The 15864-nt window shown below is 40.5% G+C and overlaps 1 protein-coding gene across 2 annotated transcripts in view; it reads left to right on the forward strand.

Annotated features, from left to right (window-relative positions):
- Positions 1-15864, forward strand: part of LOC124721438 (hydroxysteroid dehydrogenase-like protein 2) — a 50524-nt gene that overhangs the window by 19228 nt on the left and 15432 nt on the right. For both annotated transcript variants that reach the window (XM_047246415.1, XM_047246416.1), the window contains exons 3-5: positions 845-1058; positions 3040-3245; positions 10259-10456. In XM_047246415.1, coding sequence (XP_047102371.1) covers positions 845-1058; positions 3040-3245; positions 10259-10456 — 618 coding nt within the window. The remainder of the gene's footprint in view (positions 1-844; positions 1059-3039; positions 3246-10258; positions 10457-15864) is intronic.

Below are 15864 nucleotides of genomic sequence, written 5' to 3' on the forward strand. Positions count from 1 at the left end.
CCCTCTCAAGTAGCAAAAGTTTAATTATAACCACCCTGTATTATTTGAGTTATTGGGCATCGTGCTTATACTCTGTTGAATCTCCATGTAAACAAACATACATATGCACTGCCATTGCACATTGGATGCGTCGCTGAAGAATAAAGTCCTAAGACAACCGCAAATAGGCATTACTTATGTATTAGGCATTTTGTTGTTGTAGCATGAATAAAACACTGACACGTACCAAAGCAATGAAAATCGTGTCTTTCTCTGTGCTGAATGATGGTAGGGATGCAGGATGACTTTGTTGTGGCTCTGGATGTGAGGTATGAATTGTTTGAACATCCATTGTACTTAAGTTTTGTACCCCTCTGACTTCCAGACTTATGGTTGGGGGGGGGGGGGGGGGAATGGAATCCATTGATGATGGCTAAAGTCAGCCATAGGTGGTTATAATGCAGACCATCTCATTCAGAGATGGAGCACATTTAATGAGTTCTACTATACCTGTATTTAATATATGAAAAAATGAATGCTACTGTGAACAGATTTCTGTGTAAAGAATAGAGTTCAGTATTCAGTGATGTATTCTAGCAGTATTATTAAAATAATATGACCTTTATGACAGACATTTTTTTGTCTTTTAGGTAAGTAGCAAATGTATAAATACATACTCTATTATGCAATAACGCAGTTCCTAATCCTGACTTTCTCGTGTAGCTCTAAAATACACTGCATAATGATATGTTTGCAGGGAAACACATTTCCTCTTTTCTATGCAACATTTATTCTGCCTGTTGATGTGGATAAGTGTATTGTGCACAGTGAAAAAATGTGTAGTGATGTGCCATATTATTTTCAGTTGAGGCTGCAGGAGGGAAATGTCTGCCATGCATTGTTGATGTTCGTGATGAGAAGCAAGTAATTTCAGCTGTAGAAGCAGCTGTTAAAAAATTTGGAGGCATTGACATAGTGATAAATAATGCAAGTGCAATTTCACTTACTGGGACCCTTAATACAGAAATGAAGAGATATGACCTTATGCATCAGATAAATACCAGAGGCACATTTTTGGTGTAAGTATTTTAAGGTTGAAGTATAAAAAAATAGATCTAACATTATGCAGATGATGTAGTGAGGACCCACTACATATTGTCCTTATTAATGTTTTTGTGTGTGGTGCGCGGGGTAGGCGTTTGGTCTGAGGCACCTTCTCACAGTCCATGCGCCCCCCCCCCCCCTCCCCCATCGGAGATTAGAGTCCTTCCTCGGGCATGGGTGTGTGTTGTCCTTAGCGTAAGTTAAAGTTAGATTAAGCAGTGTGTAAGCTTAGGGACTGATGACCTCAGCAGTTTGGTCCCATAAGATCCTACCACAAATTTTCAAAATGTTTTTGTGCAAAACTTTCATCATCGTTGAAGAGTTTCCCCAGAATATGATGCCAAAACAAATTAGTGAATGAAAATAGGAGAGGTAAGTTATCTTTTTGAATTGTCATCTTCAAAGACTGCTATTACCCGTAGGGAAAAATTTGCAGTGCTGAGACATTTAACATTATTTGCAACATTTGAATTCTAATTCAGTAAATATAAAAACTCAAGAATTTAGATATTCTGTTTCATTTATTGATTTTGTCTCGTGCATTATTTCTAACAGTGTGGTGAGGTCTTGAGCAGTAAAAAAAATTGGCTGTGTTGTGTTTTAAGCCGGTTCAGTGACAATCCATTAGCAGATAACCATTTAATAATGATAACTACAGGCAACTGACAGCATACATATCTTGATATGATTGATATACATATCCATACATAAACAGTAAATGCAAAGATTTTGCAAGTAAAGGTCTTGCACAGTTCTGAGAATTTAGTATAGAGTGAAGACCTTATATTCTGCAACATGAGTTTGTATGGGTACATAGTGCACACCAACTACATAGTGCCAGTATTGTAACTGAGGTTACAGGCAGTGTGGAACCACTATCAGGAACATGTTCTGGAAACTGGGTTGAGATGTTGTGATACCATATGTCAATTACCACTGACACCATGTCACAGACTACACATACTTGCATTGTGTAGAACCAAAGTTAACTGGGAAATTAAATGACACACTGTGGTTTTCAGTAATGAGTCTTATCTGACGATGGCCTTGGAAGCTAAAAGCTGGTTCATAATTAACTATTAAATATTATTGTGGAACGGTAATACTGTGTATTCAAGTTATCAATCTTGTTTCTGTTTGTAGCTTTCAGTCCAGTGTCAACATATTCATAGATAATTTATTGAAAGGTTACAAGAAACAGCCAGTGATTCTTGAGACCTGTACCTCTCCAATTCCTGGAATCAAAGTGCAGTGTTAAACTTTGTTGTCAAACCCTTTATGACCATGGTACCAAATAGCATATTTTTGCAGAATAATGAAAGACCCCACATTGCAGTTCACACCATAAACACCATGAGGAATGTCTGGGATGTGATGATGGAAGATATATATACTTTCATATCTTCCTCAGCCAGCACTCTTCATGAACTGATATTTTTTTACCAAACCACAATGAATACAAGAATGTATTTGTGCCCGTGGGGGTCACATCTCGTACTGATGTAGATAATGGACACCACTTATGAATGGAATGAAAATTTAATCATTTAATACATCTTATGTGACAAACATCTCCAGTTTGTAAGCAAAGCATGTAAGCAAAATAAAGACTATAAGTAACAACTCACAGTATAGATGAGCCCTTAAGTAGCAGAAAGTCATGCAAACAATATTTGGGACTTGTAACTTGACATTTGGACAATATTAAACCAGAACTACCAGTAACTTATGAGACAAGTCATTTGTTTAGGGAATATATTTACTTCTGTTTAGTATATTCCATGAATGATCAAGGAGATGATTCAAGGAGAATGAGATATTTGAGGAATAAGAATATTTTTACTAATTTCATTGTTACACATAATGTGGTACACTGGATTCTATTATAAAACTCATTCAAAAAATATAACATGCATATGTATACATATATAGATACATATGTCACTTTTATTTCAGATCAAAAGTGTGCTTGCCATACTTGAAGAATAGCAAAAATCCTCATATAATAAATATTAGTCCACCATTGAACATGTCTCCTCATTGGTTCAAAAACCATGTTGCATATACTATGGCCAAATATGGGATGTCAATGTGTGTATTGGGGATGGCAGATGAATTTAAGGAAGATGGAATAGCGGTGAATGCACTGTGGCCAAAAACAGGTAAGGAAATGTTGTTTGTGATTTCTTATTTCTGAATTTCGAAGTGGCCAGCTGGGAAACTGAAATACTCACTTCAGGTTTCTAGAGAACATTAAGACTGACTGAAAGTTGTTCTCCCTGCAGTATTGATACTGCATAAAAAAATGAACTGAAATGTCATGTAAGTGCATAAGAATATGTAAATGTCCGTAAGAAAGCTCACGATTGGTGGTGGCCAGGAATAGATGGGTGATATGGGACAGAGTAAGAGGCTGTTGTTAGTCAGGAATTTTGGTGTATGTTGAAAGTATTATTTCCCACAATCATAGCTTGTTTGAATATGCTGAAACCTTGCTTGCAATGTGAAAAAATCACAGTATAATCTTCTGGACAGGTGTTAAAAAAGAATTTAATTGCAATCAAAATGACTGAAATTTCCTTTTATATATTACATATTTATTTATATATTATATACATTTAGAAACAGGTATATAAAAAGATGGACAAAATTTCAAAGCATTTGGTGAAGAACTTTGACATTTAAGCCTTTGAACAAACGACTGTGAGATTTTTGCTAACAACTTGTCCCCTTTATATACCATATGGTACTCCAGCAGGAATATAAAATACAGGTATTGGAATGTAATATTGGTCAAAATTAAGTCAATTGACCGATTACTTTCAAGTTATGTGAACACAAACTATGCAGCCTGAATTTTTGTACATAAAGGTTTACAATGGATAAATTATGGCTTACCTACAGTACATTGCAGGCGTTTTATAAGAAACTTTTTGGCAGATTAAAAACATGTGCTGGACTGGGACTCGGATCCAGGACCTTTACCTTTTGCAGGCAAGTTCTTTACCAACTGAGCTACCCAAGCACAACTAAGACCTGCCCTCACAACTGTCCTTTCCTAGCCTATGAAAACTTGAACTTACACTTAAAGACAGTGAATGGAAATTTGCGAGTCATTATAAAGCGAATACAAATGATTAAAAATGAAGGTTGCTGTGTATTAAGTCCTTTAGTTATAGCTGTGTTGAAGCTGACACAGATTTTATTCACACCACTACATAACTTGTAAATAAAATTAAAAGGCAAAATAATATTACACTAGCCAGAGCAATTATTGTTTGTGCTTCCCAAACACTAAACAAGTTGCACTTTGTTTCTATTATGTTTCCTTATAAGTCTTTTATCCTAAGTTATTTGTGAGAAAGTGTTCATGTGTTCATTGGAAATAACAAATAGAAGATGCATAATATAGTGTCTGATTAACTCTCTGGAAACAGAGCCTAATGTAGACTAGCAGCTATATCTTACTTCATAAACTTAACACTAAACATCATTTGTAAATATGAATAAACTGATACTAATACATTCAGAATTCTTAAATGACACTTTTTATCATGACAGTTTCACCCAAAAAGAAATAAATTTTTCAATGCACTGGTGGTAATCAGAGCAGGTACAGTTAACGTACAAACATACCATCATTTGACCCTGGAACAGACTCCTGTATGGACGACACAGTAATGGACATCCCTGGTGTAGAAGAACAACTGAAAGAGTTGATAACAAATAAGTCAGCAGGTGTAGATGGAATCCCAGTTCAGTTTTTCAAAGAGTACTCTACAGCATTGGCCCCATACATAGCTTGCATTTATTGTGACTCTTGCCCAGTGCAAAGTCCCAAGCGTCTGGAAAAAATACAGGTGACTCCTCCATGCAAGAAAGGCAAAAGAACGGACCTAAAAATTTACAGACCAGTATCCCTAAACATTGGTTTGCTGCAGAATTCTTGAGTACATTCAGTTCAAATATAATAAACTTTCTTGAGACAGGGAATCTTATTTCACGAATCAGCATGGTTTTAGAAAGCTTTGCTCATGCAAAACTCAGCTTGCCCTTTTCTCATGTGATAGACTGTGAAATATGGATGAGGGGCAACAGGCAGATTCCATATTTCTAGATTTCCAAAAAGTGTTTAACAATGTGCCCCATTGCAGGCTGTTAAACAAAGTACGAGTATATGGAATAGCTCCACAGGTATGCGAGTCTCTCGAAGACTTTTTAAGCAATAGGATCCAGCATGGTGTCCTTGATGGCGAGTGTTCAACAAAGACGAGGGTATCTGCATCTGCATCTACCTCTACATCTACATCTACATAGATACTCCGCAAGCCACTGTACGGTGCTTGATGGAGGGCACCCTGTACCTCAGCTGTCATTTCCTCTCTTGTTCCACTCGCAAATAGAGCGAGGGAAAAGCGACTGTCTATATTCCTCCATATGAGCCCTAATTTCTCGTATCTTATCTTCATGATCCTTAAACTCAATATATGTTGGTGGAATCATTTGGCAGTCAGCTTCCAATGCCGGTTCTGTAAATTTTCTCAATAGGGTTTCTTGAGAAGAACATTGCCTCCCCTCCATGGATTCCCATTTGAGTTCCCGAAGCATCTCCGTAACACTTACATGTTGTTCGAACCTTTCGGTAACAAATTTAGCAGCATGCCTCTGAATTGCTTCAGTTTCTTCCTTTAATCCAACCTCTTACTGATCCCAAACACTCGGGCAGTACTCAAGAATAGGTCACACCAGTGTCTTATATGCAGTCGTCAGGAGTGCCCCAGGAAAGTGTGATAGGACTGCTATTATTCTGTATATATATAAATGATTTGGCGGAAATTTGCGGTTGTTTGCTGATGATGCTGTGGTGTATGGTAAGGTGTCGAAGTTGAGTGGCTGTAAGATGATACAAGGTGACTTAGACAAAATTTCTAGCTGGTGCAATGAATGGCAGCTAGGTCTAAATGTTGAAAAAAATTGTAAGTTAATGTGGATGAATAGGAAAAACAAACCCATAAAATTCAGATACAGCATTAGTAGTGCCCTGCTTGACACAGTCTTGTCATTTACATATTTGGGTGTATGGCTGCAAAGCAATATGAAATGGAATGAGCATTTGAGGATTGCAGTAGGGAAGGCTAATGGTTGACTTCAGTTTATTGGGAGAATTCTAGGAAAGTGTGGTTCACCTGTGCAGGAGACTGCATATAGGATGCTAGTGTGACCTATTCTTGAGTACTGCTTGAGTGTCTTGGATCTGTAACAGGTCTGATTAAAGGAAGATATTGAAGCAGTTCATGGGCAGGCTGCTAGATTTGTTACTGGTAGGTTCGAACACTACCCAAGTGTTACAGTGGTGCTTCAGGAACTCAAATGGGAATCCCTTGAAGGAAGGCAACATTCTTTTCGAGGAACACTATTGAGAAAATTCAGAGAACTGGCATTTGAAGTGGTGTGTGTAATGACCATGAAGATAAGATACGTGAAATTAGGACTCATACAGAGACTTGCACAGACTAGTTTTTCCCTCGCTTTATTTGCGAATGGAACAGAAAGAAAATGGCTAGTAGTGGTACAGGATACCCACTGCCCCACATGCTGTACAATGGATTGTGGAGTATTTATGTAGATGTAGAAGTAGAGTATGAAAATCTAGTGTCGTATTCTAAAGCTACATAAATACAGCCATGAACCGTCATTTAGAATATTAATTATTGTGAAATGAAGTGGATGAATTGATGGCATGAAATGAATGGATATGAAGTGTCGTGGAATGATATCGGAACGAGCCTTTCAGATGTGTTGAACTTGCAATATGTAGTGGCAATAGAAAATTTGTACCTGACCAGTATTCAAACCCATATTTTCTGGTTATTATGAGCAGTTAGTTGCATTAACCATTGAACTGTCTAACCATGCCTCAAAGCCTGACTCAAACTTTCATTGTCACTGACAGTACTAATTTTCTCAGTTGTCACTTGTTAATTACAGTGCAGGTTCAGCATATCTAACAATTTGCATCGATACACTTCATGTCATTCTGTCTTCATTGATTTCACTCCCATGGAACCATTCACTTCATTTCCGAACATTTAATTCAGTTTGAATTAGTGATAGGGTAGTTCACAATAATCCACACAGTCCATTCCTCCAGTGGGATGTAGCCATGGGATAACCTGCAGTAGTAGTGGTGGTGGCGGCGGCGGCGGTATTGGGAACCATTAGTGGAACCATCAGTGGCAACAGCAGGTTGAGTCAGGCCTGGTAGTGTGGTTAGGTAGCCTAATGATTAAGACAGTTTCATGTGCAGTGCTCTCTTACCAACTGAATGCCAACATGTCAAATCTTGACTCAATACCAGATATGCTGCCAGACTGCCAAGTGCTCAAATGGCATAATTGCTCACAAAAAGCAGGAAATCCACATTCGAGGTCCAATATCATAAAATTTCAATTGTCTCGGTATATTCATTAATTATTTTACTTACGGCTTAAAAACATTTGACATCTTGCCAGTGAAAGACAAAGTTTTGGGTTAGTTTCCAGTTGAGAACACAATTTTAATTGGGTATGATGTTTCAAGATTCTAGTATCTTTACTTAATCATTTACATCAGGAAAAAATTCTGTTTTGCAGGTGTATTTCTTTGTTATCTAACATGAATCCTCATTATTGTGAAGTCCCCTCCCCCCTCCTCTCCCCCCTTCTTGTACCTTCTTGTAAACTTCCACAATGGCAAGCAGAAACATATTTTTAACAGGTACCAACAACTTGCATTTCACTAACTGTGTGCCATATATTTTCCTTACCAGTAACAAATGATATTCCTTAACTGTACAAAATCTCAGTGGTTCTCTTCGTCCAGTGTTTTCTTGAAGTATTTTCATGAAATCTGTGAATTATTACATCAGTTACTCTTCACACAAAGAAGATGAAAGTGAGTAAAAAATAAAAGAACTTCGCATGTCTGTTGATATGTCCCTAGTATTGATGCGCGCCACAGAGATTTGCTGGTGGTGGCTAGGAAACAGACCGTGGTGATAACATCTATGAGTGGTGCGAGCAGTAGTTGCTTGGTGACAGGCAGTGGAAGCAGTTGCTTGTGCGACTCACAGATTTGAAATGCAACATACTGTCAATTGGGGCCTGGTGTGTGAAGTGACAGAGAGGAAGCGACAGTGGCTGTTGTAATTGAGAAGTGCAATTTAGTTAGTGTGGCAGGACCCTGGTACAACCTGCTATGAGCCAAGAACAGCAGGGATACACTAAGTTAAGTATCCTTCACTGTCCAGTTGAAAGCCAGTGACAGGGTTCAGAGGTTTCCAATGGTTCTTCATTGGTTTGTCTCCTTGGTTTTGGTTTCGCAACTGTCATAGTGTTAAGTGTCAAAAATTTTATTCGAACAGTCAGTACAAAACTGTATCGGTTCGTGAGTAACTGCCACAGTATGTTAGCACATGTAAATATAGTTGAGCATTTTGAAGCAAGTTAAAGAATAAATGTTAAAGAGTGTTAGTGGCTGAAATTTTCATTGGAATAACCAGTATAAGGCTGTATCTGCTTTGAGAGTAACTGCCACAGTGTGTTAGTGTACCTGACTGTATTTCAACTTTTGTTGTAAGTTGAAGAATAGATGACACAGTGTGTTAATGGCAAAAAAGTTCATTGGAACAGCTAGCAGGGTGTTAGTGCCTATAAATGCATCTGAATGTGTGTGTCTAGTTAGCAAATATGTGCTACTATCTGTTAGTAGTGGTTAACTCATTTGAGAAATACTGTGTAAAACTGTTACTACTTTGGTAGTAACTGCCCCAGGCTGTAACATTTGTAAATGGAGTTGAATTTTGCTCCTTGTCATACACTGTTAATGGTCGGACAGTTTGCATGAAGTGTATATACCAGTTCGTTCTTCGAAGGCAACTGCTCTAATGAACTGCTGATTGTAAAATCATTGAAATTTCAATACATTCTTTTCAAGAAAGAGTAATTGCTGTTGTGGGCTAGTGCCTGTAAATTGCATATTGAGGAAAGTCTTAATATTTTAAAGTGTTTAATATTCAGCATATGTTGCGTAACAGAGTAATTGCTGCAGTGGGGTAGTCTCCATAGTTCTTAGCTGGTGTTAAAAAAAAATAGTTTGTTGTTAAAAAAAATAGTTTGCGGGCTAGTGCCCATAAGTTTATACATTATATGTTAATTTTAACAAAAGTAATTGCTGCAGTGGGGTAGGCCTCGTAAAGTTAACTTAGGGGAAAGTTTCTAAAGTAACTGTTGCTCAGTGACAAATTGTTTGTAACTTGGTTTGTTAATAAATTGTTGTTCTAAATGTCCAGTGGCTTCAACGCCAGGACCTCGTGTCCTAGCTTACCAGCTCTAAGGTACTTCCATCTTTTCACCCTGTGTGCAACAGTGGTATCAGACCTAATGAATTGCAAATTTAGAGAAAATATGAAATAGTTTCACTAAATTAAAATTCATTTTCAGGATTACAATCAATTCTCAGCTGTTGCAACAAATTAACCAAAAATCAAATTTCTCATCATTTTCGAAATAAAAACTGTCGAAGCTGTGGCATAACAAATGATCAACACATTCTGCTTAATCAGTGTCTTAGATGTCAAATGTTTTCATTCTGTAAATAAAATAATTAATGAACATGCTGTGACAATTGGAAATTTGTAATACCAGACCCCAAACACAGATTTCCTGCTTTTTGCGAGCAATTAAGCTATTTGAGCAACAGTCAATCTGACAGCATCTCTGGTACTGAGTCAGGATTACATATGTACTTTGGTGTCCAGTTGGTAAGAATAATGTGCATGAAACTGAAGATATTGATTTGAGCACTGTTCCAGCACATAGTATCAATTTGTAGGGAATTTCCATTGCTGACTACACTAACCTGAAGTCTTATTCCGAATGCTCTGTGTTTGACTCAGTCCACTAAATCACATTTTTTTATTGTGTTGTTCGAAAATCATTCTTTATCTAAGCCATGATGACAATTGTGTGTCAGGCCTGCACAATATAGGGGTCCAGGTGTGTGTGTTGATGACTCAACATTTCTGCTACAGATTTAAGTTTCTGATTATTTTGAGAAATTTTACAAGCAAACATAAACATAAAACTGTTCATGAGTTTTAAAGTGCTTTACAAATTGCCGAATAACTTTGTTCCAGCAATTCATACTGCTGCTATTGAGATGCTAAGTGGCCCAGAATCAGGAAGCTACTCACGGAAACCAGAAATTGTTGCAGATGCTGCTTATGCAATAATGACAAAAGACCCAAAAACCTTTACAGGGAACTTTATAATTGATGAAGACATTTTAAGAGAATGTGGCATTCAAGATTTTAAACAATATGCTGTTGATCCAGGTAAGTGAAACACATCAGTTTCAACAACTTAATTTTAAAATCTTTTTAATAGTGTTAAAACATTTACAGTTTTGCTAATTTTCCTTATTACATGTTATGGTATTTATGTGAAGGTATGCATTTGTATGTTGCAAGCATTGATTACATTCTTTTCAACAGAGATATTTATGTTAAATGTTGGACATCTGATACTAGAAATATAATAGAAAGGAAGTTACTACTCCTGTAAAAGTGTTGCACTAATATTAGAATTGAGATTTTTCTTTGACTCCTGAGACGACAGAAGATTAGAGTTTAATATTATGTTGCCAGCAAAGTCATTGGAGAAGGAACACATGTTTGGCTTAACAAGAATGGGGAAGGAAATTAGTTGTGCCTTTTCAAAGGAATCATCATGGCATTTTCCTTACACGATTTAGATATACCATATAAAACCTAGAACTGGTTAGCTGAACAGAGATTTAAATCTCACTCTTTCAGAATAAAACTCCAATGTGCAAACCAGTGCACCACTTCATTTGGTTCCTTCACTCCCCCCCAACTCTATACTGCTACAGCGAATTCTTTCCCCTTTTCTTCTACAAATGAAGCTTGTATTCTCTGAATGTGCATTTTTACTTGGCTAGCCAGTTTATGAATTGTAATGAATGGTACATCGTTATCACTTGTTAATGATATGCAGAAAGAACTATCTGTTTACTTATGTATGAGTAGAATTTCTCTGCTTTCAACATCATGGTCATGCAATTTCTATGTAGTACGTAGTGATATCTTGTTTGGCTCTTCTGAGAAGGTAACATCTGGAAATTATGAGTAGTTCCTAGCAACAGTGGTCAATGTCTTCATTTTAGCATTCCTCGCTATAGTTTGTTGAACATATCTGTGAATTCAAACTCTGACTGAACAATCCTAAATAAAAGGATCCAAACCACCACACTGACTAAGCTACCCGGGCTTAATTCACAACATGCTTTCAAAGCTCCAACTCTGTCATTGGCTGTCTCATATTTCTTAAATGTCGCAAAGGCTTTCTGGCATCCCGTACAGCACTAGCACTCCTTGAAATAAGGATACTGCAGAGAAATATCTGTTAAAGTTTCTAAACGGAGTACAGTATGTTGCTGAGTGAAAAATTCATCCTAGAAGGCTATAGGATTTTCTCAACAATCTCCTTTCCTCAGTGGGTTTTAATCCAACACACTTTGTATGAGTGCTTCTGGGAATTTTGGAAAATAAGATTAATTACTGGCAGAAATGAAGCTATGAAGGATATCACAAGTCTTGCATGGGTAGCTCATTAAGAGGATTGCCTGCAAAAGTAAAGGGTCAAATTGAGTTGTGGTATGACACACAGTCTGTTAATATATCAGCGAAAGCTTGCAAAATTCAGTAGCTTTGTACACACACACACACACACACACACACACACACACACACACACTCTCACTCTCTCTCTCTCTCTCTCTCTCTCTCTCTCTCTCTCTCTCTCTCTCTCAGTACATCACTAGTATGTACTTGTTTACTGCTATTATAGTGTGATTTGAGACTTTCTCGGCGTATTCCATTCGTGAAATCTTCTCGGGTGATCAGCCGAGTAAAGGCGTCGTCTTCTCGCAACGTTTCGAAGGGTTTCGTACCCATCATCTTCAAGCGAAGTGTCGAGATGCTGTGTTGCGCGGTCCTATAAAGGCTCCTGGACCAGTGACTGATTCCGGGCGCCGACCAATCAGGTACCTGCGGAATCGGCCGCCGCGCCAGTGGTGGGGGGTTCGCGGCGCGGACCGGGCGTCGAGTCCCTGCCGGTTCCTAATACGTCTGTGGCCGCTACCGTCTTCGTCCCGGAGCATTCTCTTCTAATTTTAGTTATTGCGGGATTCCAAGCTGTACTAAGTTGGAAACCAGTGTCTCGATTGATCAGGTTGCTGTTCAACCTAATTTCTAAAGCCTCTTTGAAAACTGAATCCCAAAATCCTTTAGCGTCACACAGCTTCTTCGTACCCTCAAAGAGGAAGGTGTGTCCTTCGTTAAGGCTATGTTCCGCTACCGCCGATTTTTCTGTCTGACCAAGGCGTACATTTCTAATGTGTTCCGAGCGCCTCTGCGTGATGCAGCGCTGCGTTTGTCCGATGTATTTCGTACCACATTCACATTCAATACTGTATACGCCCGGAGTCTGCAGTCCTAGGTGGTCTTTGACTGAGCCAAGTATGTCCTTAATTTTACTTGGGGCATGAAAAATTGTCTTGATGTTGTGTTTCTCCAGAATGCGGGCAATCTTGGCTGTTGGCGGTCCCGCGTATGGTAGAAATGCCAGGCATCTGGTCTCATCTTCTTCTTCTGGTGTGTCTACCTTCCTGCTCTTGTGTAGGGCGCGCGAGATTTGCGTCTCATTATAACCGTTGCTGCGGAAGGTCTTCCTTAGGTGTTGTAACTCTGCAGGTAGGCTGTCATCATCACAGATAGACTTGGCCCTGTGCACAAGTGTGTTAAGCACTGAGTTGCGTTGTGCTGGGTGGTGGCAACTCTGTGCATGAAGGTATAAATCCGTATGTGTCTTCTTCCTATACACAGCGTGACCCAAGGTGCCATCAGGGTGCCTCTTGATTAGAATGTCAAGGAAGGGCAAGCTTCCGTTTTCTTCCACCTCCATGGTGAATTGTATGTTGCTGTGTATGCTGTTGAGATGTCGCAGGAAGTCTTGCAGGTTCTCTCTGCCATGTGGCCACACGACAAAAGTGTCATCCACATATCTGTAAAAGGTTTTAGGTTTCAATGGGGCGGTGTCCAGGGCTATGTCTTCAAAGTGCTCCATGTAAAGATTAGCGATGCCTGGAGCTAAGGGGGACCCCATGGCTACACCATCCACTTGTTCATAAAATTTGCCTCCATACTTGAAGTAGGTGTTTGTTAACACATGCCGGAACAGCCTTATTGTGTCCTCACTAAAGCGTGCTTCGAGCAGCGCTAGGGAGTCATCCAGCGGTACTCGTGTGAAGAGTGAGGTGACGTCAAAGCTGACAAGAAGATCTTCTTTATCCAGGCGAAAGCCTTGTAGTACCTTCACAAACTCCGCCGAGTTCTTGACATGGTGCTCACAGTGACCCACGATCGGTTTGAGCAGTTGTGCTAGGTACTTGGCTAAACCATATGTCGGTGAGTTGATGGTGCTCACTATGGGTCGCAATGGAACTCCGTCTTTGTGGATCTTAGGGAGCCCATATAGCCGTGGTGGTGCCGGTGCTCTGGGGTACAGCTTCCTGATGACGTCCTTTTCCAGTCCAGAGTCATTGAGCAAGGCGATGGTCTTGCGAGTCACGGAAGCTGTCGTGTCCTTGTCCAGTTGCTTGTAGGCAGTATCTTGTAGCAGTGAGTTTATCTTCTGCCAATAATCTTCTTTCCTCAGTATCACCGTGGCATTACCTTTGTCAGCAGCTAGAACGACAGTGTCTTCATCCTCACGTAGGGCCTTAAGAGCTTTCCATTCAGCAGACGTTATGTTGTTCTTGGGCATTTTTGCCTTCTCCAGGACCCTGCACGTCTCTCTCCTAACTTCCTCAGCTGCCTCCGTAGGGAGGCCGCGCACGGCTTGCTCGATGCTGCTGATAATGTCTCGCTTAGGTAGTGTCCTGGGTACTGGAGCAAAGTTAAGTCCTCTCGACAGCACTGATATTGTGGTCTCGTCCAGTTCTTTGCCTGCCAGATTGATGACAGTCTTGGCATTGGTTGTGTGGTCGGCATGTTGCCGGGCTCCAGACAGTCTGGTGAACTTGCCACATTGTTTTTCCGTGGCTTTTCTCTTGTGGATCTCACTGCTTGCATATGTGTTTCCGTCGATCCACTCCCATGTGTGTGGTGGGAGATAGGATGCCAATCGAAGGTGTTGAGTAAGCAGCATCCTTGCGTTCTTATCTAACTCCTGCCTGGTGACCCGTATGTGTTCGCGCACCAGGGCCGCACCGGCTCGTTGTAGTATGCGTCTGGATCTTGTCGTGCTAACGGTGTCGCAAGTTGGCAAATTTCGGCAACACTTCTTTATCTCGACACCGTTGTAAGAAGGCCAGTCTGCTAAGCAGCTTGCCCGTCTTGAGTCGTAGTTTCTGTAGCATCTGGTAGCTGCGATGGATATCCTCCCCGTAGAGGTATGTTAAATGTGATTTGAGACTTTCTCGGCGTATTCCATTCGTGAAATCTTCTCGGGTGATTAGCCGAGTAAAGGCGTCATCTTCTCGCAACGTTTCGAAGGGTTTCGTACCCATCATCTTCAAGCGAAGTGTCGAGATGCTGTGTTGCGCGGTCCTATAAAGGCTCCTGGACCAGTGACTGATTCCGGGCGCCGACCAATCAGGTACCTGCGGAATCGGCCGCCGCGCCAGTGGTGGGGGGTTCGCGGCGCGGACCGGGCGTCGAGTCCCTGCCGGTTCCTAATACGTCTGTGGCCGCTACCGTCTTCGTGCCGGAGCGTTCTCTTCTAATTTTAGTTATTGCGGGATTCCAAGCTGTACTAAGTTGGAAACCAGTGTCTCGATTGATCAGGTTGCTGTTCAACCTAATTTCTACAGCCTCTTTGAAAACTGAATCCCAAAATCCTTTAGCGTCACACAGCTTCTTCGTACCCTCAAAGAGGAAGGTGTGTCCTTCGTTAAGGCTATGTTCCGCTACCGTCGATTTTTCTGTCTGACCAAGGCGTACATTTCTAATGTGTTCCGAGCGCCTCTGCGTGATGCAGCGCTGCGTTTGTCCGATGTATTTCGTACCACATTCACATTCAATACTGTATACGCCCGGAGTCTGCAGTCCTAGGTGGTCTTTGACTGAGCCAAGTATGTCCTTAATTTTACTTGGGGCATGAAAAATTGTCTTGATGTTGTGTTTCTCCAGAATGCGGGCAATCTTGGCTGTTGGCGGTCCCGCGTATGGTAGAAATGCCAGGCATCTGGTCTCATCTTCTTCTTCTGGTGTGTCTACCTTCCTGCTCTTGTGTAGGGCGCGCGAGATTTGCGTCTCATTATAACCGTTGCTGCGGAAGGTCTTCCTTAGGTGTTGTAACTCTGCAGGTAGGCTGTCATCATCACAGATAGACTTGGCCCTGTGCACAAGTGTGTTAAGCACTGAGTTGCGTTGTGCTGGGTGGTGGCAACTCTGTGCATGAAGGTATAAATCCGTATGTGTCTTCTTCCTATACACAGCGTGACCCAAGTACCTAGCACAACTGCTCAAACCGATCGTGGGTCACTGTGAGCACCATGTCAAGAACTCGGCGGAGTTTGTGAAGGTACTACAAGGCTTTCGCCTGGATAAAGAAGATCTTCTTGTCAGCTTTGACGTCACCTCACTCTTCACACGAGTACCGCTGGAAGACTCCCTAGCGCTGCTCGAAACACGCTTTAGTGAGGACACAATAAGGCTGT

This window comes from Schistocerca piceifrons, chromosome X, assembly GCF_021461385.2.
Source record: "Schistocerca piceifrons isolate TAMUIC-IGC-003096 chromosome X, iqSchPice1.1, whole genome shotgun sequence".
In the NCBI taxonomy this organism is placed as follows: domain Eukaryota; kingdom Metazoa; phylum Arthropoda; class Insecta; order Orthoptera; family Acrididae; genus Schistocerca; species Schistocerca piceifrons.